This window comes from Excalfactoria chinensis, chromosome 23 (genome assembly GCF_039878825.1).
Source record: "Excalfactoria chinensis isolate bCotChi1 chromosome 23, bCotChi1.hap2, whole genome shotgun sequence".
In the NCBI taxonomy this organism is placed as follows: domain Eukaryota; kingdom Metazoa; phylum Chordata; class Aves; order Galliformes; family Phasianidae; genus Excalfactoria; species Excalfactoria chinensis.
In genome coordinates, this window is record NC_092847.1 from 2,026,708 (window position 1) to 2,052,479 (window position 25,772).

The 25,772-nt window shown below is 53.7% G+C and overlaps 1 protein-coding gene across 1 annotated transcript; it reads left to right on the forward strand.

The window, feature by feature from the left end:
• Nucleotides 1–1,769: 1,769 nt before the first annotated feature.
• Nucleotides 1,770–18,633, forward strand: MAPKAPK2 (MAPK activated protein kinase 2). Its single transcript, XM_072355916.1, has 10 exons — nt 1,770–2,249; nt 14,443–14,582; nt 16,123–16,187; nt 16,614–16,693; nt 16,784–16,910; nt 17,335–17,410; nt 17,506–17,630; nt 17,768–17,853; nt 17,991–18,071; nt 18,347–18,633. The coding sequence occupies exons 1-10, from the start codon at nt 1,986–1,988 to the stop codon at nt 18,488–18,490; spliced, it is 1,188 nt and encodes a 395-aa protein (XP_072212017.1). The 5' UTR covers nt 1,770–1,985; the 3' UTR covers nt 18,491–18,633.
• The last annotated feature ends 7,139 nt before the right edge of the window (nt 18,634–25,772 follow it).

Consider the following 25,772-nt stretch of genomic DNA (forward strand, 5'->3'; position numbering starts at 1 on the left):
CCCCATCCCCTGCACTGAGAGGGCAATAATCACAACAACTGCCCCTCTTCTGCTTGTTCCAACCCACCCACCGCTTTAAAGCATAAATCCACCAGGGCGGGATGCACGCAGAGTTAATGATTGTTACCCTCATCTACAAGGCCTATTTTTCCTGCTATAACTCCGTGATAATCAAATAATAATCCAGCTAATTACTGGCTGGGGAAAAGCACATTGACTGATCAGCCCGCAAACCCGCTGCCAGCCCCGCTGTTCCCAACTGCAGATGGAAATGGAAGGAGGGAAAGCTCGCAGCAGCTGAGCAGGTTGAGGACAGCGGGGCTGCTGTGTTACCCCCGTGGTGAGGTTTCTGTGCGCTGATAACGGGTTGTTTGTACCGACTTGCCTTTCTCGGAGGCTGTTTCCTTCTAGGTGGTGGTTTGTTGTTTGCTTTTCACCCCAGCCATCCTGCAGCTGCAGAGCGCAGCGTGTTCCTGGGGCCACCTCGTGGCAGTGCGGCCACCCTGCAGAGCCAAGCGGTCATTTTCCTTTCCTTTTCGTTTTATTTTTCGACTTTTTTTTAATTTTTTTTTTTAATTTCTTTTTTAATTTTAGCATCATTTTCTTTTTCTCTCCCGTCCATTTTGTATTTTTATTCTTAACTTTGACCTTTCGTTTCATTGGTTTTCATTAAATCCTCGGAAGGGTGATGGAGCTGATTGACCCGGTGCTGCTCCTGCAGGGTGCTGGGTGACAGTCTAAAACGTGAATGAAACTGAAGGAAGCAGAGCAGCGTGAGGAGGTCTGTGGTTTCCCTTTGCCCGCTTTCTGATCTGAGCTCAAGGCAGGGCTGGAGGGATGGGAGGTGACATTTGGAGGCCCTAAGCAGCTCCGCAGTGTCACTGACCTGCGTGAGGTTGGTGTAAGAAGGGCTGGATCTCCCCCCAGCTGTTGTTAAATGGAGTGACAGATGCTCCTCTTCACTAATGATGCTCTCTGATTAGCTGGAGCTGCTCCTATAACAGCTACTGATCAGGTTTTGTTAAAAACTGACTTTTAAAGAGCGAGAGCTGACCTTTACTAACAGATGGGGCTGTATTATTGGCTTGACTAACAGACTGGAGCAGATGCTATTGCTCATGGAAGGTACAGGCATGGCCCAGGGCCTCCTGCTCTGCTGCCGGAGCTCTCCCCACATTTGAGGCACTGGACTGCAGCTCATAGCCCTTCTCGGGGTGTTTGTGTCCTCCTGGAGGCACCACTTGCAGAGGGTTTGGGGTCACAGCCATCTCCACGGTGTGTTCACTGCTGTTTGTGGGTGATAGAGGGATGAATGTAAACCAAGGGTGGCAAGCAGGCTGTGTATTCTGTATCCGCAAATAAAACGTGAATTTCCAATTTCGTTCCGGCTGATAAATGCACAGCAGGCAGCCCGACTGCCCGTGGCATCCCAGCAGCTCCGAACTGTGTCTGTGCCGGATATCAGACTGAGAGTGGAAGAGGGAATAACTCATCACTTTATTCTTTCGGACGGCTCTCCCATGCTGTGCCGCTCCGCACCTTGGTGGCATTGTCCCCAGCTTCACTGGTTCTACTTCCAGAGAAGAGTTACCGGCAGGGAGGGCACTCAGCAGCCATCTACCCCTCCTCGCCTCCACCCCCGCTCCGCTTCTCCCTGCGGGGCCGGGCCGTGCGCTCGGTGCCCCCGCCCCGCCGAGCGCAGCCCATCCCCGCCCCGTCCCTCCCCCGTTGGCCGTGCCCGGCCGCGGCGAGGCGCTGACATCAGAGCCGAGCCGCGCCGGGAGGAGGAGGAGGAGGAGCCGGCCGCACCGGAGCCTTCCTCTTCCCGTCGCCGCGCTCGGGGCCGGGGCGCACCGGCGGGGGGCGGCGGCGGCGGCGGCGCTTCTCCCCCTCCCCGTGCCCCGCTCCCGGCGCCCGCCCGCTCGCTCTGCCCGGAGCTCTCCCGCACCCCGCGGCCTTCCCACCGCCCCCCGCCGCCTCCCGCCATGCTCTCCGGGGCGCCGCCGCCGCCCGCCGGCTTTCCCAGCCCGCCGCCGCCGCAGCCGCCGCCGCCCCCGCCGCCCGCCGCTCCCCACGGGCCGCCGCCACCGCCTCAGTTCCCTCCGTTCCCCGTCAAGAGCGGCCTGCAGATCCGGAAGAATGCCATCACGGACGACTACAAGGTCACCACGCAAGTGTTGGGGCTCGGCATCAACGGGAAAGTTTTGGAGATCTTCAGCAAGAAGAGCGGGGAGAAGTTCGCCCTTAAGGTGCGCGCCGGGGCTCTCCGCACTCTCTCCCCCTCGGGGCTCTCCGGTCGGGCTCCTCCGGGTCCCCAGGCGGTGCGGGGTGGTTCGCCCCGCCCCGAGCCCCGCTCCTCCCGGCGGCGTCGCGCTGCCCTGTGAGCGGGGACACGGGCTGCGAAACTCGGGAACCGGTTCTGCGGATCGGGCGGTCCGGACAATGGGAGCGCTGCCTCCCTGCCTTGCTGCCTACCCGACCGAGTTGCTTTCTATTAACAGAGCAGGGTTGTAGCTTTATGGCTTTCTAATACAAACAAAGCAAATAACATCTGCCTGAGCTGCCTTAGTAGCCCGGGCTCGGTGGGGTTTGTCCGGTGAGTTTGTTTGCTTCAGTGTTTGGATGGCAGAGTGACCCGGGGTCCATGTGCAAAGCTCCATCGGTGCCCACAGGACTCCCCGGGCTCCATGAATCAGCGTGTAACAGCAAGCAGCAACAGAGCGTTTCCGCGTTACCCTGCTCATCCATTGTCTGTAACTCACTCCTTAGCATCCCCGTTTAGCTGTGGATCTTACGGGCATTTCGGTGATCGGGAGGTTTCCTTGTTTTGAAATCACTTGTTGAGGGAAGGAAGGCAGGAGAGAGACAAGGGGAGGTTTGTGGAGCTGGGTGATGTGGATGCAGGCAGCCTGGGAGCACAGCGTTCCCAGCAGAGCTGCAGCTTTCACCCACGCAGGAGCTGTTCAGAACCCCGCTGTTCCCCTGAGGATGGTGAAGGCTGAAAGAATAACTGCCTGGATCCGTAACCCCCCACCTTGTAGAGTTGCCTCCCTGTTGCTCTCGGAGTTTTCCAATGTGAATGAATGAACAGGTGGGCTCTGGAGGTACAAGTGGTTCTGCTGAGGTACATAGGGACAGGATGGTGTGGAAAGCATGTGGCTAAGGGGGGGCCTTGTTCAATGGGGTGATGAAAGTTTGACTTTTCCTCCCCAAAAGCAGGCAGTTTCCATTAGGAGCATCCCGTTACGCTGCAGGGTGAGACGCGTTGGCACTTCGTTTGGGTGGAAATCAGCGAAATCCTCTTCTGTTTTGACAGATATGCTCTTCATCACTTCTACAGTTGACTCAACCCTCTAAAGTGTGGATCCAGCACTTCCCTTTTGCAGTGCTGAAAGGGGAAGGATGGAGCGGCGGTGCAGGGACGGGTGACACCAGGGCTCCTTTTGGGGTGGTTGGGGCTGCGCTGTGCTCCCACTGCTACCAGAGTGCAGTGCAGCAGCTGTCAGGACTTAAAGCTGGGTGCTGAATGGAAAAGCATCTTGTAAAGCAGGACTTGGTGTTATAACTCAGAATGCCTGAGCAGCTCTTGGAGGGTGATGCTGGATCTCTGCCTTGGAAAGTTGCTGGTCTTTTGCCCTCTGTCCCCTGTCCTGGCCTCTTTGCACTTCCCCAATGCAGAGAGGGGCATTCAGCTGAGCTCTCTGGCTTTTCAAAGAGCAGCACAGCTGCTACTGTAAGCAATTCCTTCCAGCCTCTTAAAAGCCACTCTGTGCAGTGTTGGGGATCTCAGACAAGCTGTCCTGTGAGCACAGACCCATGGGGTGACATCCTGGGATGCGATGGGAGCTGACTTCGTCCATCCCTTGTTCCACAGTCTGGACGCTGTCTCTGCTGGGGACCTGCAGATGTATTTAGATTGGAATTACTCATGGGCTGCATCAGCGTGGAATGATGACCTAAAGCAGGATGCACAGAAGTGATTGCATCGAGTCGTCATGTTTCAGATGATGCTTAAAAGAATTCTGATGGCCTGGAGCCAGAAGCCACAGCTGAAATCTCTTGGTGCCGCCTGCTTTGGTGGTGCAGCAAACCTTTCCATTCGGAGCAGTTTCTCATGACGTTTTCTGTTCCAAGATCTCTTATATTAATGCAGTTCGCTGCTAGAGGGAAACAATTGTGCGTCTCCTTAGTATTAATGGTGTCTTCTGGTGTTACATTGTGCTTCCTTTTAGGTCAGGAGCGGCTATTATGTTGCTAAACCTAAACAGGGAGATGCATTTACGCTGGAGTTTTGCTGAGGGTCAGTTTGCTTAAGAGCACTTTTCAGTGCTCGGGGAGAGTTTGAGCTCAGACTTTGAGTTCCAGCAGCATTGAAAACATTACAGCCAATTTTCTGCCAGTGCAATGGTCCGTGGCAGAGATGCATCTTTAAACGAAACAGTGCTGTGTGTGAGTTAATGGATGGTAGTTATATTTGCTGCACCATACTTAGGTATAACATGGAGCTATTCCTTAACTTCTCGATCATTATTGTTTATTTCACTACCTTCCCACCCTCCGTTTTATTTTGCACTATCAAGAAGGAATTGAAGCACTCACGATTTCACATGCAGGGTCAGAGATGCACCTGAGCTGCCAATCTCAGCCTGCAGCTGCTGTGAGACCCTGTTGGGTGCACAGTGCTCAACTCCTGAGTGCTGAGCAGGCTGGGAATGTGAAGGCTGTAGAGAAGTGATGGATGGAGTTGAAATGGAGTTGAAATGTGAGGTTGGAGTGGATTCTTACCCATTTCTTCCTTTTACCTCAGTGCCATTAATTAATAAGCAAAATTAGGCTTGTAACCACTGTAAAAGTTTCTGTATGTAGGTCACTGCTGACCTGACCTGGCATTGCTGGCTGTGGTCAGGCTGCTGGCGTTATGTGATGCAGGCTGTGATGGTGGCACGGGGCTGCAAGTTCCGCTTTTAGCTCATCTTTAGGCAAGGTGCAGGTGGAAGGTTGCTGTCTGAATCCAGTGCATGGCAGGGAAATGGCAGGTACCCAGAATGGGCTGGGTAGGCCAGCTGAACCAAACCCATTTGTTTCTTGGCTGTGCGTCACTGATGGGGCAGTTTTCCCTTAAAATAAACCATCAGTATTCCTCACCCGAACTTCAAAGCAGGAAATCTTCACCTCTTCCTTCAGGTGGGAGAGCCTCAGGCTGCCTGCAGGGCTGTCCCCTCTCACTGATGGGTTTTGGAGCATCCTCGGTGCTTCAGGGCATGTTTGCGAAACATACTCAGTCTCACTCAGTTTTCTGTCTCATCAGATAAGGTGAGCGATGGCTCTTCTGATGGAGGAAGGAGCCCAGCACTTTTGTGGTTCATTATTCTTCTGAGCTGCCTGCCCTGGAAGTAGGGCAGGTTGTATTGTAGTTGTATCTACATGATGCTGGGGGTGTTCGTGTAGCTGGTGGCCTTGTGGTCAGCCGTCATGGCTGAGGTATTGTATAAAGACACTCAAAGAAGCAGAGCACCCTATTTCCCATGGTTTTCTCTAGCTTCATTTGAGATCGAATCCTTTATCCTTCATATGAGCCAGCTGGAAAAATACCCTCCAAGTGATGGAGTGTGTGAATATCCTGAGCTTTTGCTCCAGGGGAACAGAACACGTGTTGTGTCTGCTGTACTTCTGCTCCTGTGTCAGCGATGGGTTTTTTTGTGAGCTCTACCATGTATTTTATGTAACCAAAAATGTCTTCACTGTGGCTTTTTGTGCAACTCATAGTTTTAAAGCCGTGGAAAGTATAGCGACATCAGCGGGGCTTTTCCAACGCGGTGGTTTATTATCTCATTGACCAAAAGAGTTTACTGAGTTGGGTTTTGAGTTTGTTTAAACAATTTATGATCAGCCATGATCCCTTCAGAATGCATTATGTGTTCCGAACAGTCATATTGACAACGGAGATAAACTGATAACAGCCTGGGAGCCGGGGGCTGACTTTTGCTTTGGCACATGCTCAGGAAATGATAGGGCTCTTTCTCTTAATGACTGAATGCCTTCAGCCCCAGGGGCTTGCAAAAGGAGCTCAGTGCTTCCTATGCTTGCGGGTGGGGAGCTGAGAGGTGGGAGTTTGCTGGGGTTTGCCATAAAGTGCTAGCCTAAACGCGTCCCCTTGCCTCAGTCTCACAGATGATGACCTCTGGGGCTGCTGGATAAGCCCAGTGTCCCCATGCATTGGCTGAACAGGAGAGCTCCAAGAGAACTCATGCTGAGGAAGCATGGGGAGGGGGTAAGGAGCCTGTATGTTGTGCCTGCTGTAGGCCCCGGGCCCACATAGGTCTCAGTCAGGCCCCTCTCCCAGCCCGGCACGCCTGGCCTCAAGTTGCAGCATTCAGGCAGCATGACCTCACCTCCTGGTTTCCAAGAATAACGCACTGCCTCCCCTCCCCTGCGCCGGGCTGGCTGCTGTGGGGCTGCCCCTGGGGCCTCTCAGGCCTGTGGCTCTCCCAGACTTCCCCTACCATGGCGTAGAGTGCTGCTGGGCTCCTCTCCCAGCTGTGAGCTGAGAGTTGGGTGGTCAGAACCCATCTGAGCCCACGGGTTGAGTCTGGGGCAGTCCTTCCAGCAGCCCCATGAACACAGCACTACCAGATTGATTTATGTTCCTTAATAAACCCGCTGGGAGTCCAGGCTGTCCCAGGTGGCTGCACTGAGATGGGGCTTCAGCATGATCTGGGCTGCTGTGCATTGTGATCACCTCTGAGCACCCGGCGTTGCTCCTTTGCAGTGAGCACCCTGCGTGCAGGGAGTGAGGCTGAACCCATAGAGCTCCAGCAGCCTTGTATGTTGTGCTGGGAGCACGTGGAACCCGGCCACAGCTCAGCCTTGAGCCTGACGCTGCTGGGGAGAACAGCATCATCTTTCCATGAATTAGTGCATCATGTTGGTGCGTGGCTTTGCTGTGACAAAGGCAATTCCCCCAGCGGAAAGGGCAGGTGAGCAAGTTGGCTCAAGCGGCCTGCGACTGTTGCGGTGTTTGCCGTCATATGTAATGAGATTATTTAAGCTGTTGGCATCAGGGATGCATGTGATTATGTGCCGGGGCACCCAGCGAGCTGCAGCCTAAACTAGAGGTAAAGTTCAGAATACAACCTCAGATCTGAATGTTCCTGGGGCGTCCGGCCAGGTGGACACTCTGCAGTTCAGCTCCCATAAGATATCCCAGTTTGGGATCATTGGAAGGATGGGTTTGTTTTCTCCATCACAATCACCTTTGCTGCCTCTCAGTGTGTGCCCCTGCCTGCAGGCAGCTCCCTGGGTTCTCTTGATGAGTTCAGCCCTTTCAGCTCTCTTGTCCTCAGGAGGGTGCATGAGTTTTGGCTGTCATTGCCGTGTGCCTTTCATGCTGGAGCAGACAAAAGCTGCACAGCATTTGGCCGGAGCTCTCCTGAAGGGCTGAGATGTCCAATGCTTTTCAGGCAGCCCCATCTCTGGGTTCCCGTGGGGTGGATGTGGAGCATCTTCTGCTCTGACTCTGCAGAATAGAGCAGTTCTCAGTCCGCTTTCCTTGCCCGTGTCCTTCAGCCTTGAGACATGGTGTAGAGCTCATGTAACCTCTTAAAAGGCTCCTCGGACTCTCTGCCAAATGTGTGTTTTCAGGGAAAGAACTAAAGCTGGGACTGCTGTGGAAATTTGGCAGTGCTTTCCATCAGCCGCAATAGTCACGGCTGGAGCTGATAGGTGCGGGTGGGAGCAGGGTCAAGCAGCACTGCTCGGAAATGGGCACAGCATCCCACTTGTCTTATCCTCAGCTAGGCTGGGGGAAAGCATGTGCAATCGGATCTAAGCAAACAGGAAAGAATGCGTGTTATCTTCAGCTTGCTGGATGAAAAAATAAACAGGGAGGAAGGCTGGTCTGGTAGCAAGACTGTTTTTGTTTTAAGTAGTAATGATAGCCTTATTGCATCTGCCATCTTGAAATTCAAGAATGCTTCAGAACAGGTTTAATACATTCTGTATCTGTGTGCATTAGCAGAAGGGCAGGGATTGTGCTTGTCTTGTATCACTGTGGGTGTCATGTCCCATCCCCTTCTGACACAGCTGGGCTGCAGGAACCATTGGAGCCCCCCACATCATCCTCCTCTCTCAGGCTCTGCTGCGTCTCCCATTTCCTCTCCAGCCATTTCACAACGCTGCTCCTCATGAGTCTGAGCATATCTCTAAGAAAACACGGACTGCTGTTGCACAAGTTGCTGTGCTGCAGAGGCTGGATGCCTTTCCTTGGGAAGGGGTGGGCTTGCTGGGAAGTTTGAAACCAAGCTGCCTCCTGGAAGTCATCAAAGCTGAGCTGCTTCCCCTCACCCTGTGCCTGTAGGTCCCTGTTGAGCTGACAGTGGCAGGTTGCTTTGGTCTTAGGGGTTGGGGAGGGGATTGTCTGTTATGCACCGTCCCAGACAGCTCTCCACATGCTGGGGCAGTGGCAGTAAATGCAGTGATAGTTTTTTTCCCCCCCCCCTGTTTGTTTTCATCTTTGTTTAAATCCCCCCCTGCTTTTTAGCTTTTATCCTTTCACCCCCCTGTCTGTTGTAACGTGGCAGGCGAAACACTTGCTGTCGTACTTAGTAAGAAAACAAGGGACTTAGGACTAGAAACTGCCTAGCAATGGGATACTGAGCATCTGTGAAAGGATCAGCAAGTCTTCCCAGCGTGTGCGTGTTCTCACTGTGTATTTAAAAGATGCAAGCAGATGAAACCTCAGCTATTGACTCCTTGCTCTGCAGTGTGTTCGGAGCTGGACCTCTCTCGTGGGAGCTGCCTTTAGACACCAACATTTCCTTCTCAGTCGTGGTGAGAGGGGAGAAGGTTTTTCCTCTGATGGTGTTTTTGGAGGCGTGTGAGTCCCGGCGCTGTGCTGAATTATGCATGCTTGCGGGATGAGGTATTCCGAGGTTACAGCGCTGACCGGGCTGCTGAGCTCCGTCCTGGCTCTGCCAGACCTCCCTGCCTCCCTCCCTCTCCCCGTGCCCGGTGTGGGGCTGCTGCTAGTGCTGGGAGAGCTAATAATAGCAGCTGTGTCCTAAGTGCTTTAATGAAGTGCCAGCAGGATGCAAAAAGGGCTTTTTAAAATAGAAGCGTAACTGTGTTTTCCTCTCAGCTGGAATTGTCTCACGATGCCTGGTGCAGAGGGGCTGAGCCCTGGAGGGGGCGTCAGGAGCTGCTATTGCTGAGGGCTGGGAGCTGGGGTGGGCTCGGCAGGGCCTCCCACACGTGAGGACAGCTAATGGGTGGCAGGAGGCTCACAGCCTCATCGCTGCTGCGGCCCCAAGTCCCTTTTCAGTTCCAGTTGCTCTGCAAGGCCACGCACAGGGATGGTGGAGGTCTGTAGGGACACACAGCCTGCTGCTTGAGGGGCTGCCGGTGGTGCTGTTTGCTTGCTCTCATTGCATTGCTTTGAGGTCAGGATTTCCTCTGAGATGCTTCTTGCTCCAGTGCTCGAGGGTACACGTGCCCATGGATTGCTTTGAGTTGGAGGGTTGCTCAGCTTTTAACCCATATGGGTTTGTTGCAAAACATTTGCAGCGTGCAAACTATCCTACGGATCCTGCAGGGCTGTGGGATATCCCCAGAGCAGCAGCAGCAGCAGCAGGAGGAGGAGGGCAGCACTGGGAAAGCCCGAGGAGCTTTTACGGTGTAGAGCAGAGGACAAAGGCGGAGGAGGGCGGTCACAGCTCCGGGGGGAGCATGCTCAGGGAGGCAGCCGTGGGGCCCCTGCTTGCGCAGACAAAGGCTTGTTATGAAATCCCCGTGTTGCTCTTGTTCCGACCTTCCCCCTGCACAACACAAAACCTCCTTTCAATAGCAGCAGTGGCCGCTTAACGCAGGAGCTGGTTACGTAGGGCAGCAGCCGGCCCCGTGTCCCTGGTAGCACCCAGACCACGTGGGTTCTGGGGGGGACGACACGGGGATACAGCTCATTCCAGGGCAGCCCCACATCCCAAACGTTGGTTTTGGGTATGGAAAGAGGGGGCTGACTGGCTCTGGGGTGACATGGCTGGTGTGGGATGCATGACTGGCTCTGAGGTGACCCTCAGGAGTGGGCTGCTGTGATTGGGGTGAGTGTCCCTAGGCTTGGTGTCGGGAGGTGCTTGCTGACTGCTGGCGTTGACAGAGCCTGCCAAGGGTACAAAATGCTCTTAAACAAATCACCACGGAGAGGACGGAGTGATGCAAACGTGCCGTGCGTCACCGGGCTTCAAGGGCACGTAAATAAAACCTTGGTGATGCCCTGAATGGCGATAGGAGCTTTTGGAGCACTGTGCTGCATCGTGTTGGTTGTTCCCAACCCATATAGGGGGAAAGAGGCTTCACAAGAACAGATTGAATAAGTAAATATGGGGTTCCCTGTGCAGCCAGGCAAAGGATTACTATGAAGCTGCTGTGGCCAGGGACACAGAGAGATGCTTTGAGGTCCTGGTGCTTGCTCAGGGCTTGGCCCACCAGTGTGTCTGCCTGGAGGGAATCCTATGGATGTGGGGCTCAGGCTGGCACCCTGCTGTGCTGCAATGGCACTGAGGTGCTGCAGTGTGGGATGGAGCTGTGGGTTTCCAGGCCATGCCTGCTGCCTGGGGAGGGAAGTACAAAGTACGTAGGTCAGAGTCGAGTTAATGGTTTACGCAGTGCTCGCTTCTGTATTAAACACACCCGTAAATATCAACCACTTCCTACCATAAAGGACATGTATGTGCTTTTTCCATTCACGAGCACAGCAGCTCTGATAGGAAATCTGATTAGACACATGGCTTCAGTGCTGGGATCCGAAGGGAGGGCTGGAAGCAGCCTCAAAGGCTCTGCAAGGAGGTGGTGATAAAGAGACTGAGTGTGAAACACTGGCTGGCCCTGGTGTAGCTCATGTGAGGGTGGTGTTCACCCCTCCCTGACTTCTCATTCTCCTTTTGCTATTTGTAGTGCAGGCCCTGGTGCTGATGGCAATGCTGGGCTCTGCCTGGGCCCAAGCCAGCCCTGTCCCCTGTCTGTCCTCCTCTCTCGGTGTCACAGTGAGTGCCAGCAGGAGGTGACCCAAGGAAGGGATGAACAGCATTTAAGGCATTCTGGGGGCCTTTCACCTCTATGTGATTTATGCCCTGCTCGAGCATCAGTCCAAGCTGCTTCTGCTAGAAGAAACAGAAGCAGCCTGGGCTAAGATATTAATACACAGTGCAAACCCCACTGTCCTATTAGGAGAGAAGGATAACAAGTAAGTCACCAAAACTCAGTATTTCTTCTGATGTCCGGGTATGGCAGCGAGCATAGGGTCATCCCCAGACAAAACCCAGGATCCTCTCCTGTTGTTTTTCTCAGATACACGAAGCAGACACTCATCATTTGTCTCTATTAAGCGCTGCTGCCTGCCGTTGGCGTGCGGTGCCTGTGAGGCTCTGAGTCAGCAGGGCCGCCTCGTGCTGCCATTTACCTGCTTTGACTTCTCCTGTGAGTTCTGCAACCCCATCCCTGCATCCTCATCCTGCTTTGCTGCTGCTCTGGGTACCTGCTTGGGACCCTTCAATCGCTGTACTTGGATTTTTGCTGCAGCAGAGCTGGGCTGGCCGAGCAGCAGCAGCACCCCGCTGCATGAGGCCCTGGCAGGTGGCTCCTGGTTAAGCCACAGCCTCTTTGCTCTTTGCCTTTGTGAGCCCGGATGGCCTTTTGTTGCTGCCTGAAAAGCTGAATAGCTGCCACATCTGTTGTGGGTGAGGAAAGGCTCAGCAGATGCCCTGGGCTGCTGGGGGCAGCAGGGTGGGGGTCCTCAGCATCCCCCTGCAGTGGGACCAGCCTTAGCTGCGCTCCCTGGGCATTGCTCAATGCTTGCAATGCTCTTCCTTCCGGGATTTTGCTGGCTTTGCTCTTGCAGGGCTCCTTGTGAAAGCATCATGCAATCACCACAGCTCTTCCCACGGCATCCTGTATCCTCTGCCTGCTTGTGAAACTGCCAACTCACGTTGGCATCGCCAGCAAAACATGTGGCCACAAAGGCGTGGGGTCTGCAGGAGGTGTTTGAGAGGGAAAGTAAGCAGGGAGGAGGAAAGAATCCAGGAAGCTGAGCTTCCTCCCTGCCCTTCTGTTGCTCCGAGGGAGATCATAGCTGGTGTGGGCCTGGGATGCAGCTGTGTGGGGCTGTCACTTGGAGGGTCCCAAATGGTGTGATGCTAAAAGCAGCAAACAGAAGTAGGGGTTGTAGCCTGCCATTCAGTCGGGTCCTGGTGGGGCAGGAGCTCTGCAAACGTGTTGGCAGCTGTTTGGTTTTTGTTTGCTTGTTTGTGTCTTTTGCCAGAGCAAAGTGTGAAGCCCTGCTGGTGGGGGAGCAGAAAAATAAGGATACATCTGGCTGTGGCAGCAGGCCAGGGCTGCTGTTAACTCCCTGAGCCGTGGGATGCCAAGCAAAGCCTGGTCCTGCCCTGCTGGGTGCCTTTGGGGAGCTCCCTGCTTCCACCCTGTGTGACTCACACATGACATTGTGGGGGGGCGGTGGGGCTGATTCAGCTCTGTCTGTGTGTGTGTGTGTGGGGAACCAGAGCATGTTGTGTGTGTGGCTGCAGCTCCCGTGTGTGCTCTGTTCCCTTCCTTCCTTCCTGGCTCCCACATCGCATTGAGTCTCTCCAAAGGGCTTTCAGTCCTTGAATAGTTTCATATGTCTGATGCTGCTCTGAAGGCCTGGGCAGCCCCAGCCTGGCATCACTTTTATTATGGCTTGGGTATTACCATGTCCCTTCTGCATCCCCTTCCCCAGCACCTCTTCGTGCCCGGCCCTTAGTGGGCACCAGAAACGTTTCCTAAGTAGACCCAATGGTGCCCTTAACAAGGCTGGCTCTGCTCCTCCACTCCTCTATCCCATAGCCAGCAGGAAGCCGGAGTGAGGCCGGGCTGTTGGCTGAGCTGAATGGCAGAGGGTGTTTGGGAGGCCATCAGGAAGCTGTTTGCTTGCCTGTGGGTGCCTGAGTACAAAAGCAAATGTCACAAAAGCAAATGTCACAGCCGTGCTGTACAGGTGATGGAGGCAGCTGCCTGGAGCTCGTTAGGAATACAATTAAGCTCCCTGAAAAGCACTTTAAAAATTGGATGTATATTTTTGTACATCTCCTGGTTGTCTTGCTTAGAATTACCCCATCTGCTTCCTGCTGTTCAATTTTCCCAGTGTGCAATTACCATTTTCTTCTTCTTTTTTTCCCCTTTCCTTTAAACTTCCTGACTCCCCACCCAGGCTATTGCAGCAGAGCTGTAGATAACAAAGCTTTTCTCCAGGCCCCGTCCCTGCTGCTCCAATGGATTCAATGCTGTGGAACGAGGTGTAGAAATACAGCGTGATATTCCCTAAGGTCAACCCTATTCCTGGTGCCAGAGCCCCCCCAGTGTCAACCTGAGGTCGTGCCATTGGGTTCTATGCTCTGCCAAACCCAGCCCCGGAGCTGCTGAAGGCAGGAAGGAAGATGAAATACACTCAGGATAGGCACGGTTGTTGCTCTATATTTAGAAGTATAATAATTAAGGCTGGTTGTTTATCCTGACGAAGACGGTAATTAATAGTCTATGGCAGCCTAGCAAATCCTTCCTGCACCTGAGAACTGTGAGTTGGCTTTGGGAAGGGCAGGAGCCTCATTAGAGGGCTGCTGCTATTAGGGGAACATCTGGCTGCTACTTTGTGCCCTCCTCGGGTCTGCGTTCTTTGGGCTCGTGGCCTCTGGGGCTGCCTGTGTGTGGGAAGAATGACCCCACCGTGGGCAGAAGGGTGAGGTGTGGGGCCAGAGGTGGTGGCTGGATGTAGATGTTGGCCCTGAGAGGAAGGAATAATGCCTGTGGATGGGCAGCGTGAGGCTGCGTTGCTGCCTGGAGAGAGGGAGGATGTGATGCTAACGGAGCTGCTGTGTAAGCACGGTGAGGATTGGTGCTGGTTGGTGTTCTGGGCTGCAGGAATCTCAGATGTGATGCAGGGAAATGAGGACAAGCAGCTTGTGCTGCTGTAAGGATGTAGGGGAGAAGGGTGCAGAGGAACCCTGGGTTCACGTGGGAGCTGAGAGCAATTCAACCCTGTGTAATGCACAAGCCTGGCTTCTGCTGGAGTGCAGCGGTACTGCAGTGTTCCCTGCGGGGCCCAGGGCTGTGAATGCGAGCACTTCCAGACCATCTGCCTTCCCTGTAGCTGCTCTTCATTGGCTTTTGTTACCCACCGGGATCATTGGTGCTGGATCAGGAGCACAGCTGAGGGTTAACTGGACGGGCTGCACTCTGTCACCCTCCCCAGGTGCCTCTCGGGGTGGTGGCTTTGCGTTGCTCCCACTAGATGGGGATGGAGGCATTGCATGCAGCACCCAGCCGTGCTCACACTGTGCCTGCCTGCCTTGCCTGGGCACCGTGCCTGCTGCTCTGCTCCTCGGGGTGCTGAGCTGATGGAGTTCTGCCTCTTTGCAGATGCTGCAGGATTGCCCCAAGGCGCGCAGGGAAGTGGAGCTGCACTGGAGAGCGTCGCAGTGCGCACACATTGTCCGCATCATGGACGTCTATGAGAACCTCTACCAGGGGAGGAAGTGTCTGCTCATTGTCATGGAGTGGTGAGTGCACTGGGGCTGTGTGATGGGGAGGGGTGAGGTGTCCCACTGGGGGACGCTGATGCTGTGAGAGGTGCTGCACTGTGATGTTCAGGATGGACTTCCCAAGGTACCGTGTGCCCTGCACTGGCTCTGAGTCATTCTGAAAGCTCGCTCAGGCATCAGGCCTGAGTTCTGGCAGCAGATGGGTCATAACCAAACTCGCTTTGGCCGACCAAAGCTGGGCTCAGTACCAAGTGCTGGCACCCAGCGGCGCAGTGCGGTCAGCAGCCGAGCAGCAGCACCGCAGCCGGCAGCGCTGCTGAGCCAGCCTGCTTTGGGTGGCTGTTTGATACAACATGGGGAGGAGGAGGGATGAAGGGGAAAGTATTGAAACCACATCCCAACCGCAGCTGTGATTTAATACAGCTCTCTTGCCAAAACCTCTGGCAAGCTGGCAGGTTGCCTGGGGGGGGGCAGAGGGTGCACGGAGTGGCTTCAGGATGGGAAGAGTCTCTGAGACCTGTATCAGGATCTGGGAGCTGCAGGTGGGATAGGGTGGGATGGGACATCTGCCTGCATAGGAGGAGAGCGGTGGAGTGATGGGCAGTGGGTCCTTAGGGTGGGAACAGTGGGTGCTGCAAACCATTGCGCTGGCTTCCCCCTGTCTAAGGGATGCTTTGGGATGCAGCTCCCTGCACAGTGCAGTGTGACCATAACCGTGTGATCTGCGGTACTCCCGGGTGGCTTGGTGCTGTCCATGTTGCAAAATGTCCAGCTTGAGATGTTATCTGCGCCAGGAGGGCCAGGAGCTGTTTCTGCTTGAATGAGATAAGGCTGAGGCAGGAAGTTCTGTTATCCCTGTTCTTATGGAGAAGTGATCCTCGATCTTATCCTTGATCTCTCTTGGAGCTGAGCCTTTCCTTAGGGCACCTGGGGAGCCCTCGAAGCCCAGGAGCCATGCCAGTTTCTCAGCCCTTTCTCAGAGCCTTATCTGTGAGCTGCTCTGCTGCATTGGAGTCCATCCCTGCCTCTCTCCATCCCATCTCCAAGCCAACATGAACCATGCCATGCAGATCCACTGGTAAAGCCCAGCTCTGCACTCAGCCTGTTGGGATGGGAGAGGTGTCACCCATCTCCATGTGGGCACATGGCACCTTGCTATGCAGCCACCTGAGCTCAGCACTTTGCACAGCACGGGGTTTACTCACCGAAGAGGTAGTTGTCTCGTGAGCTAAACTAGGCCAAGCAGTGCCCTCACCACATTAGAGCATTTTGCTGTCTTTACTGTAAATGTGTTTTTGTGGCTTGGTGGGCAGACCACGTCCGTTCGCAGCCGGCATCTCTGCAGCGCGTGCGAATCCTCTGCCCCTCTCATTTCTGGAAGGGAGAGGCTCTGGGACACCACTGCCAAGAAGTATCAACCACACAATGGGGATGGAGAGGAGGTTCACCTCTTGGTGAGCTCATGCAGCTCTTGACTGGGCACCAAAGGGTCTGACATCGCTCGAGCTGGGGCTGCTGATGTGCCCCTCCATCCCTAACCCTGCTGCTTCTCTTCCAGCTTGGATGGCGGGGAGCTCTTCAGCCGGATCCAGGACAGGGGAGACCAGGCCTTCACAGAGCGGGGTATGGTGCCCTCAGTGACCTCCATTCAATGCTTGGGCAATTTCTTGCTCCTTATAGGAGTGTCCCATTACCCTTAAATCGGTATCAGGGTTTTGCATTTGGAGAATGCCAAGTTTGAATGTGGGTGTTCAGCCCTTGATCACAGCCCCGGTTCTCGCTCAGTCAATAGCAGAACTAAGGGATGTTTTCTCTACATCCTCCAGCACAGAAACACTGCCCCCAAATCCATAAAGCACGAACCCTGGGGGTTGTGGTTTTATAGAGAACACACAGTCTGTGGAATCACTGCTTGGGGAGGGAGGTTTCAGGTAGAGGAAGCACTTATGCAGCCGTAAGCTTTGGCTTCTGGTCTGAACAGTAACCTAGGGGACAGTGCCTGCTGTAAGCCACTTACAAATGCTTTTATTGGTTTCCTTGCTGCTTCAGAGGCCTCAGAGATAATGAAAAGCATTGGGGAAGCCATCCAGTACCTTCATTCGATCAACATCGCGCACCGGGATGTGAAGGTAGGAGTGGTGCTGAGCCCTGCCCTGCCACAGCACTGCTGGGGCTGTCCCCAGCCCTGCCTTCATCTCTTGTCCCTTGTCTTCCCGCAGCCGGAAAACCTCTTGTACACCTCCAAAAGGCCCAATGCTGTGTTAAAACTCACTGACTTTGGCTTTGCTAAAGAAACCACCACACACAACTCCTTGGCCACTCCGTGCTACACGCCGTACTACGTGGGTAAGCTGCTGGGGGGCCAAGCTCTCAGGTCTGCAGGGCTGGGGGTGAGGGGACCCCCCTCCTTGGTTGGAACTGGAGGGAAGCTCAGGGGGTCCATGCTTACTGCCTGCAGCACAGCCCATCAGCTCTGCACACACCTAATGGTGAAGCAGTTTTCAGGATGGCCCCTTGCTGGACTGCTTTGTGCTGCTTTGGGGGTCTGCTGCTTTTTGGGGTGTAGCTTTGCCCGTGCTTGCAGGATGAGCTGCTCCATGCATGGTAACAGTGCGTGCAGCACTTGGCACAGGCACTGCATGGACAACACTGCTGTGCCTGTGCTGCGGCATCATGCTGCAAGGTAGCACTGGCCCCGTGCATTGCACTGGAGCTGCACTGCCCTGAGGTTCTTTGCCTGCACTCCAAAACTCACTCTCTTATCCCTCAGCCCCCGAGGTGCTGGGCCCGGAGAAGTATGATAAATCCTGTGACATGTGGTCCCTCGGCGTCATCATGTACATCCTGTAAGTCAGCCATTCCCTCTCCATCCTGGTGGGGCGTCCCATCACCCACTGCTTCCTGCTGGGAGCACACACTGATTCTGCCCCTCTCCATGCAGGCTGTGTGGATACCCCCCCTTCTACTCCAACCATGGCCTCGCCATCTCCCCTGGCATGAAGAAGCGAATCCGCATGGGCCAGTATGAATTTCCCAACCCCGAGTGGTCAGAAGTGTCAGAGGAAGGTAAAGCCTGTTGTGGGGCCATGCAGGGTTGAACTGGCCTGGGACATTTGGTGGGCTGTGTGCAGGTGTTTTGGGGCTGAGGGGAGGAGTTGCCCTGGGATGGATCCATCCCCCCCTTTCTTCTCGCCCTCTTGCAGTGAAGCAGCTGATCCGCAACCTGCTGAAGACTGACCCAACTCAACGCATGACGATAACGGAGTTCATGAACCACCCCTGGATCATGGTGAGCAGCGGGATGGGATGGGGATGGGAACTGAGATATGGGCTGGGGATGGGATGGGATGGGGATGGGGATGGGAACTGGGATATGGGCTGGGGATGGGACACGCTTGGCTGATGCTGCTCTGCTCTCCCCTGCAGCAATCCATGCAGGTGCCCCAGACCCCACTGCACACCAGCCGTGTGCTGAAGGAGGAGAAGGATCTATGGGAGGATGTGAAGGTAAGACTCTTTTGAATTGATTTTCTTCCCCCAAAAGCTCTGTGCTCTGGGTACTGCCTGGCTCTGGGTAGGTCCCAGACTGGGCCAGTATAAAATTGCAATGCAAATCCCTATGGATGAAATGGGCTGGAAAAATCAGTCTATTGGACCCATCCCATAATTAAGATTGGGAATGTGGGAGGTGGCTTTGGGGAAGGGAGGGCCCTGCCTTGGGGGGGTCTCTTGGGGGTCTCACAGCAGAGCTGATGGGTGCTGTGCTGTTCCCATCCCTGCAGGAGGAGATGACGAGTGCACTGGCCACCATGCGAGTGGACTACGAACAAATCAAGATCAAGAAAATCGAGGATTCCTCCAACCCTTTGCTGATGAAGAGGAGAAAGAAAGCCAACCCCGCGGAGCCTGCCGCACTCCCGCACTGAAAGGCTCCGGATCCGCCAGACCTTTGAGAAAGCAATAACTATATATATATATTTTTTAAGGAAAAAAGAAAAAAAAAGACAAAAAGAGGCAGACTGTTCTACCAAGCGCATGGAATCCAGACCTTTATACCAGACTTAGTTCTTTTTAGCTACTCACCCGTGTTTCTGACCTTTCTGGAGCAGGCGATATCCCCATCCGATCCACGCTCTCCAACCTGGGGTGGGTGGGATTTTGTCCTATAGTTGAACGGCGCTGATAATTGGATTTTTATCTTTTTCCCCTTTTTGTTTTTTTTTAAGTTTTATTGTGCTTTTTGTTTTTGTTTTTTTTTTTTCCTTCCAAAAGACATGGAAATTCCTGTGGTGACCCTTCCTATAGGAGGGGATAGAACAGAAATACTTAAAACTACTGTAGAGCTGAAAGCCTGAACAGCATCCTCCCTGCGCGGGGACTTGAGGCAAGCTTTGGGCAGGGCTTGGGGAAGGAGAGCTCCTAAAGCAGCCATGTTGGGGCTGGTGTGTTGTGCTGCCTCCCTGGCCTGGAAATCTGCTGCTTTTAAAGCATGTTTAAGGGGAAAAACAATGAGGAAAAAATACACTTTGGTGCCCTGCAGCCTTGCTGCTTGCTGGGGGCACAGGGCTCTCCGCAAGCACCGCGTGCATCTGTGCTGCTGTCTGTCCGTACGTGGCTGTGCGTCGGTACGGGGCTCACCCCCACCCTGTGCCATTCAGTTCTGACCTCAGGGTGGCTGGGGGGCCGGGTTTGGGGGTACCCCCATGGTCTCCCAGTCTGCGCAGGGCAAGGATGCTTCTCCTTTCCCCCACCTGCATGATGCTGTGCTGGGGGTCCCCAGGTGATGGAAGGAGGGGATGCGGTGGTGCAGGGCTGGGGTCTTGCTGCCCTCCTGTGTGGCTCCTATGGGGGGGCTGGGAGTGAAGCCCCCCCCATCCCCGAGCAGAACGGCGGCGCTGAAGTCTTTAATCCATGACTTATTATTTGTCACAGTGTTTCACCACATTTAATGTGCTCGGGGAGAAAGAAAAACCTTTTCTTTTTTTTTAAGGCCATGTTTAGTTTTTAGGTGATCTTTTAGACACTGTATGCGATTTTTGTTTCAAGAAATGGTTTTTATCTTATATATATATATATATATATTTTATTTTTTTCTTCTCCCATCTGTTGGCTTATACTAACCTTTCTGGTCTGCTCTTCGGTCCTTTTGGATTAAAGACTCTTCCTGCGTCTCCCAGTCTCTCCTCCTTGCCCTCAGGTGGCTGCTGTCGCGATGTCCTGAAATGGTTCCAAAGCAGCTGAGCTCCCCACAAAGTGTTCTGCAGGGATGCAGTGCTGCTGCCACACCAAAGTCCCTTTGTGTGGGGACGTGGTGAGATCTGGTGGCCGGGTCTGTCTGGATGATGCTGCAGGTGGAGTTTCTTGCATGGCATTGCTTTTGGGATAAAGGGGTTTTGGGGCCATGGGTGCTTCACCCAGGTGCCAGCAGGGGGAAGTACGCATCCGGAGTTGTGGTTGTGCTGTGGGCACGCATGATGCTGCCACTGTCCCTTCTCTTCTGGTTGTTGTCACAGAAGGTGACGCATCAAGATCTACTGCTGCTCATCTCAATGCTTGGCTGCAGCGTCTGCAGGTGGGGAAGGAATTACTACCACCCTCCCCCCATGCTGCCCTCCTCGTGCTTCTCAAGGTGGAGATGCTGCCGTGCTGCTCCCAGAGGTGCCACTGCAGGCTGCTGACATGCAGCTATGCAGGAAGGACAAGCACCCCATCCCACAAAGATGCTGCAAGCAAGAAGGAGCTCTGACCACCTCCAAGATGATGGGAGCATCGTCTTTGCAAGAGCCAAGCGGGGAGGAGTCATTCTAGCTGCCAAGTTCCAAAACAGTGAGCTCATAGCGGCTACCCAGCAGCACCCCGTGACTGTTTGCACATTGCAGCTCTCCACTGCGGAGCGGAAATGTGGACTGTACAAACACACACTGCACCCAGAGGTGTGAAGCTCAGTAGATCAGCTTCGGGCTCAGCCCACAGCTGCTGTTAGCGCTCAGAGCTTGCGTAGGTTCAACGTTTTGGAAAGAATTGTTGGTTTTTTAATTAAACGGACGTAATCCCAGTGATAAAACCCCATTTGTGGGGTGGGAGGTTGGTATTTCCTTTATTGCTCCTCCTGCCCTTCCTTGCAGATCACTCCGGAAGGGCCCCGTGAACCCCGACTCCTTTTTTCTGTCACCGCTTTCTGTCTGTTGAGGTGGATGAAACCAGAGCTGTGTCTTTTCTGTAAAGATTCTGATACTAAAAGGAATAGTGGGGTCAGTGTGGGCGGCGGGCGAGATCAAGGACTTACTCACACGGGGCCATATTGTCTCGCTTTGGGTTCAAAAGCAACATTTTGAGTCAGATTTGTCCACAAAGTGCTGGAAGTGAATAGGGTGAGGAAGAGAGGAGAAGGTGACCGTGAGCTGGGGAAAGGTGTGATGGTGTTTTCTGTTATACCTGGGGAGAGCATCTGCTGAGCTGATGGGGTTGAAGGTCTCAATCTTGGGAGGAGGTGCTCTTGTTCTCCTGCTTTCCAGAGTGGAAACCTCTGAAACCCCAAGCGATGCAGGAATGGGAGGAAGGTAATTTGTGTGAAGATGTTCATTCCCTCCTTGGTGGAGTCAAGCAGCGAATACCAGCGCTGTGCCCCCTGTGCCGATGTCACCCAGTTCACCCTAAACTCTGCTTGACCTTAACAGCAGACAGAGATGTCTGATTGGCACTGGAGATGAGGTAAGTGCTATATCCCACCCCTGGAAGTAGCAACAGTGACAACAGGCAGCTCTGAGTCTCACGGCCCCACTGCCCCTTCCCTCAGCACCTCCTCACCCATTGCTCTTCATCAGTCCAAGACCCCGCGGTCGGATTCTGCTCTCACATTCCTCCTCCACACCACTCTCCCATTGCTCTGAGCTCATCCCCAGCAATGCTATTGAAACAACATTTGCATCATGTTCAACCTTCAACCACCCTCACCCATCACATCATCCCCCTACGTATAGTGCTGTGATGTCGGTGCCCAACGCTTCGCGTCAACTCGAGGGCCCATCCGCGCAATGTGCTGACTCTAAAGGAATATGTGAAAGATTCACCCGCCGTCCTTTTAACGCTCGGTAGGAAACTAAGCCCCACCTTGTCATCTTTGGGTAGCAAACTTCCTGCTAAGAAGAAGATAATATATTTCTCTCTCTTGCGGGGATCGGTGTTGATCAAAAACCCTGGCGCTGCTCCAGGGGGACCGTCAGCATTTGCTGCCACCTGAGAGATGAATCATGGAGAATCTCGTTTCCTTGTTTGCAATGGTGAGGACGGAGATGAGGTTTGGGCTGCTCGGGGTATAGCACATTGTGTCCATCCTCCCATGGTGTTGGTCAATGCTGGGCAGCCCCGGAGGGACGAGCTGTGCTGGGGATGTGCAGACAGGAAGGCGCGTTGTGCAATGGGCAGCCATCAGAGCAGCACTGAGCACTGTTGGCTATTTGTGCCTCCAGTTTTCTAATAGAAAGGGTTATGATTTGTCCCACGCGTGCACCATCATAAGCTGTTCTCAGTGCAGTGGGAGCTGGCTATTGTCTTCCATTGGCCGAGCAGGCTTTGCCTCCATTGCATTTCTACTCTGTTGGTCCCCAGGTGTGCTTTGCACAAGGCTCAGGTTTTGCTTCCGTGGTGTTTCAGAGCTGTGCTGGGATTCCTTGCAACTCTGTTTGGAATTGCCTCAAAGTGGACCCAGTGGCAGGATGGGGTTTGGCCATTTCTTCTGATTTGGGGCCGCTTCATGGGCTCGTTGCTAATTAGGCCTTCTTGAGTACTTTAATTTAAACACCAGGTATTAGTTGCTTGACCCTATGGTTAGGTGGGTCCTGCTGAGTTCTTGCTTTGAATGTAAAATCACAGAGACTTTGGACAGCCCTCATCAGGACGATGTTGACTGTCAGTGTGTTATGGATATAAGGGCTGCGCTGGTGATAGGAGCTGGGCTCAGCATTGCAAAAGTGAGAAACTGAAGTTTCATCTCGGGGGGAGAAAAAGAAATTTGGCATTGCTGCCAGGAAATGAACCTTGCAGCCCTGCCTTGACCCCCTGGATTGCCTGGAGCAAAGATCTCATTGCTTCAGGGTGTGATGAGAGACGCTGCAAGAGGCAGAAGCACAGAAAGCAGAGATGCGAGGTGAGAGCTGGCTGGTGTGTGTCATTGCATTGCCATCCCTATCCAATGGAGATCTCCATCTCCTCCTCAGTCAGAAAGCCCAGCACTTGGACTGAGCATCCAAGGAGCTGATGTGGCTGGGAGCTAACACAGTGATCTCCCTTCCATATCACAGTACAATGGGGTGAGTCCCTGTTAGAGCTGCTCTCAGCCCCTTTCACAAATTAATAGATGGAATAGGATGAAAAAACAACGCAGGGATCACACATCTCTCTTAGTAATGCACCCCCTCAGGGCTCAGTTCCAGCACTGGGAGCCAGAGCCCTCAGGATACATCAGGATGGAGTGATTGAGAGCAAAGAGGAAAGCAAACGGTGGCTGTTCCTGTTGGGTCCCTGCGCTGAGGGTAAGCAGCCCTTAGTCATCATGAAACATCCTGCGTGCCGAGGAGACACACAGAGCTCAGTGCAGCCCAATGCACAGCATGGGAAGGAGCTTCACTGAAAGTGGGTGGCTTGATGAGAACCGCCGCCCCCCAAGGGCCCGGCTCTGCTGTGGGTGCAATGGGAGGAACCACTTTGCTTTGCACATCCCACTGTCCAAACCCTGGCACTTTGCGTATCCCATTGCACAGCCCTGGGGTAGCAGCTGTGGATGCAATGGGTGGAATTGCTTTGCACATCCCCTGGCCCCTCATATCCATTGGTTTTGCTAGTGATGCTCCTTCTGCTGTGCTTGGTTTCTGGGACAGCAGCAGTGAGGCTGCTTTCCTGGGCATGGCTCTGTGCTATGGCTGGAAAAGGAGGCAGAGTGCTCAGCGATGCTCTATAACACCCGAGCATCGCCAGTAACCATTGCAATGGTGCAACAGGGTGGAAATGGGCAGGTGTAGGGCTTTAGCAGTGCTTTTTGTAGGGATGTTTGGGATACACTGAACCCTTTCTTCTCTTCTGTTTGCCTTACGTCTCGCTCTGCTCTTCAGAAAGAGGAGAGTTTGTGATAGGAACCTGCAAAGCACCGATTTCAGTCACATGGGGCCAAAATCTAGGGCACGGAGAGGCATTAGCATGGCCCAAAAAGCTGAAAAAAACATTAAATAACAAGTGTTAACTGTAACCACAACTGAAATCGGGAGAGTTCTGAAAGCTTTTGCAGTTCTGATGTTGTGTTTTTTGCTGCTTCGGTGCCCTCATGCATGGCACTGATATTTGGGTCCCTGTCATGTGTGGCCGTTTGAAGTGGTGCTGCTGCCCAAAGGAATGCTTCCTCCCTGTTAGCAGAAGGTGATTGGCTTTCAGGAAAGGTTCCAAAGAGGATAGAATGGAAAACATAGAAGGAATTGCTGCTCCAGGTGCGGGCACTCTGATGCATTTCCACCCTTGGTGTGTTCCCCGTTTGAATTGGCTTATGGAGGAGGGAAGAGCTAATGCTTGGATATCCCAAAGTCCTCTGGAGTTTGTGTGAGTGATTGAACTGAAGCAGTGGTGAAACCACGACTGTTTCACCTGTGCTGACTCTGCACGGATGCTCTCCCAACTCTTTGCTCTGGGCTCTGTGTTCTCCTTGAATCCAGGTGTTTTTATGATGGATGGGGAGGCTGCCCTCATGGCAACACCTCATAGAGCTGCTGGTGCCCACAGTAGTGATTCACCCAACAGCTTGTCTGTTTCACCATGAAATCATCTGACTTTGGGGTTGTGCAAGCCTGGACTTTGCTGGTTGTCCCCAACTCTTCTATGCCTCAGAGCATGCCCTGTTTGAAGCATGGGCTGGGTTCTGCTGGGTTCTTAGGGAGGAAAATAAAGATGAGGAGCACGTTCTCGGCTTTGCTGTTGGAAGGAAGCCTTGTTGGTGGGGCACAGAGAGAGCTGGGTGGGTTTCCATGCAGCGTTGGCTTCAATGTGGCAGCTCAGGTCAACTGCTCTGTTTGTGTTCTGGTTGGTTTCTGATGTCCTGCATTGCTTCACCCTATGGGAGCTGAGGCTCTGGGATTCAGGCAATGGGGTTTTGCTCTCAGGAAAAGAAAGAAATAGAGATACCCAGTGAGGGAAACCATTTGCTTCCGTGGGATAAGAAATAAAACCAACAAACAAGCAGAAAACCACCGCCTGTGAGAGATGTGACAGTCCCACGCTGTTACTGTAACACCCAGACTGACTGAGATTGGCAGGAACTACATCAGCACTACACAGTGTGGGATAATGAATGCAGCACCACAGCCAGAATATGGGACAGAAAACCTTGGGGTGCACGAGCAGCTGCAATGCCAAATCCCTGTGATATAGAACACTCATTTGGTTGCATTTCTCCCTAAAGGCTGATGTTTTAGGTGCGTGCTGGTAGATGCTCAATGGGCTGGGACAGGATGCAGCCTGAGTGGTGCATGGGCCATGTTCTGCTTTGAGGTGGGTGTGAGTCACAGCCATGACTTGGGATGGCCCTGGTGTGTCCAGTGAGAGATTCTGGCTTTGGTTGCCCAGGCAACTTCTTCAGGGCTTTCCAGGGGGAAAACTCCTAGGGGATGAGACGTGCCTTTAGTCACAGGTGTGTGTGCATGTGTTTAAACCACCAGGTCAGTGTTGTGTTGCAGACATCCCTGTGTTTTGGTGTCCCCTTGCAGAGCACAGCTGTGCTCAGTGTCCTGCACCGAGATGCTCAGGTAACTGGAAACCTTCCTTCTCTGTACAGTACGAGGCATCCCATCTGCTTCCTTCCTGTGGTTAACTCAGCAGAGTGACTGAGCTTTACTGAAAAACTCACCGCCAAGCTGACTCAGCCTTTTCCCAAGGCAGGGGCAGGTGCTGAGCTCTCTGGGCTCCTACCTGCATTGGATGCTGTGAGCTCAGGGGACACAAGTCACGTAGAAGGGGTGAAATGCAGGGCTGGTGTTAGCGTGGGGTGGAGGTGGTGTCTCCTGTCCGATCTGGGGTCAGGGCCTCATCTGATGGAGAACAAGGTTGAAGCCATAGAATCATTGAGGAAAGGCTATAGGATCGCCAGGTCCAATCCCACCCCATTCACACTGTGCCTGCTGACCACATCCCTCAGTGCCAGCCATGGGCTGCATGGGGTCAGAGCTTCTC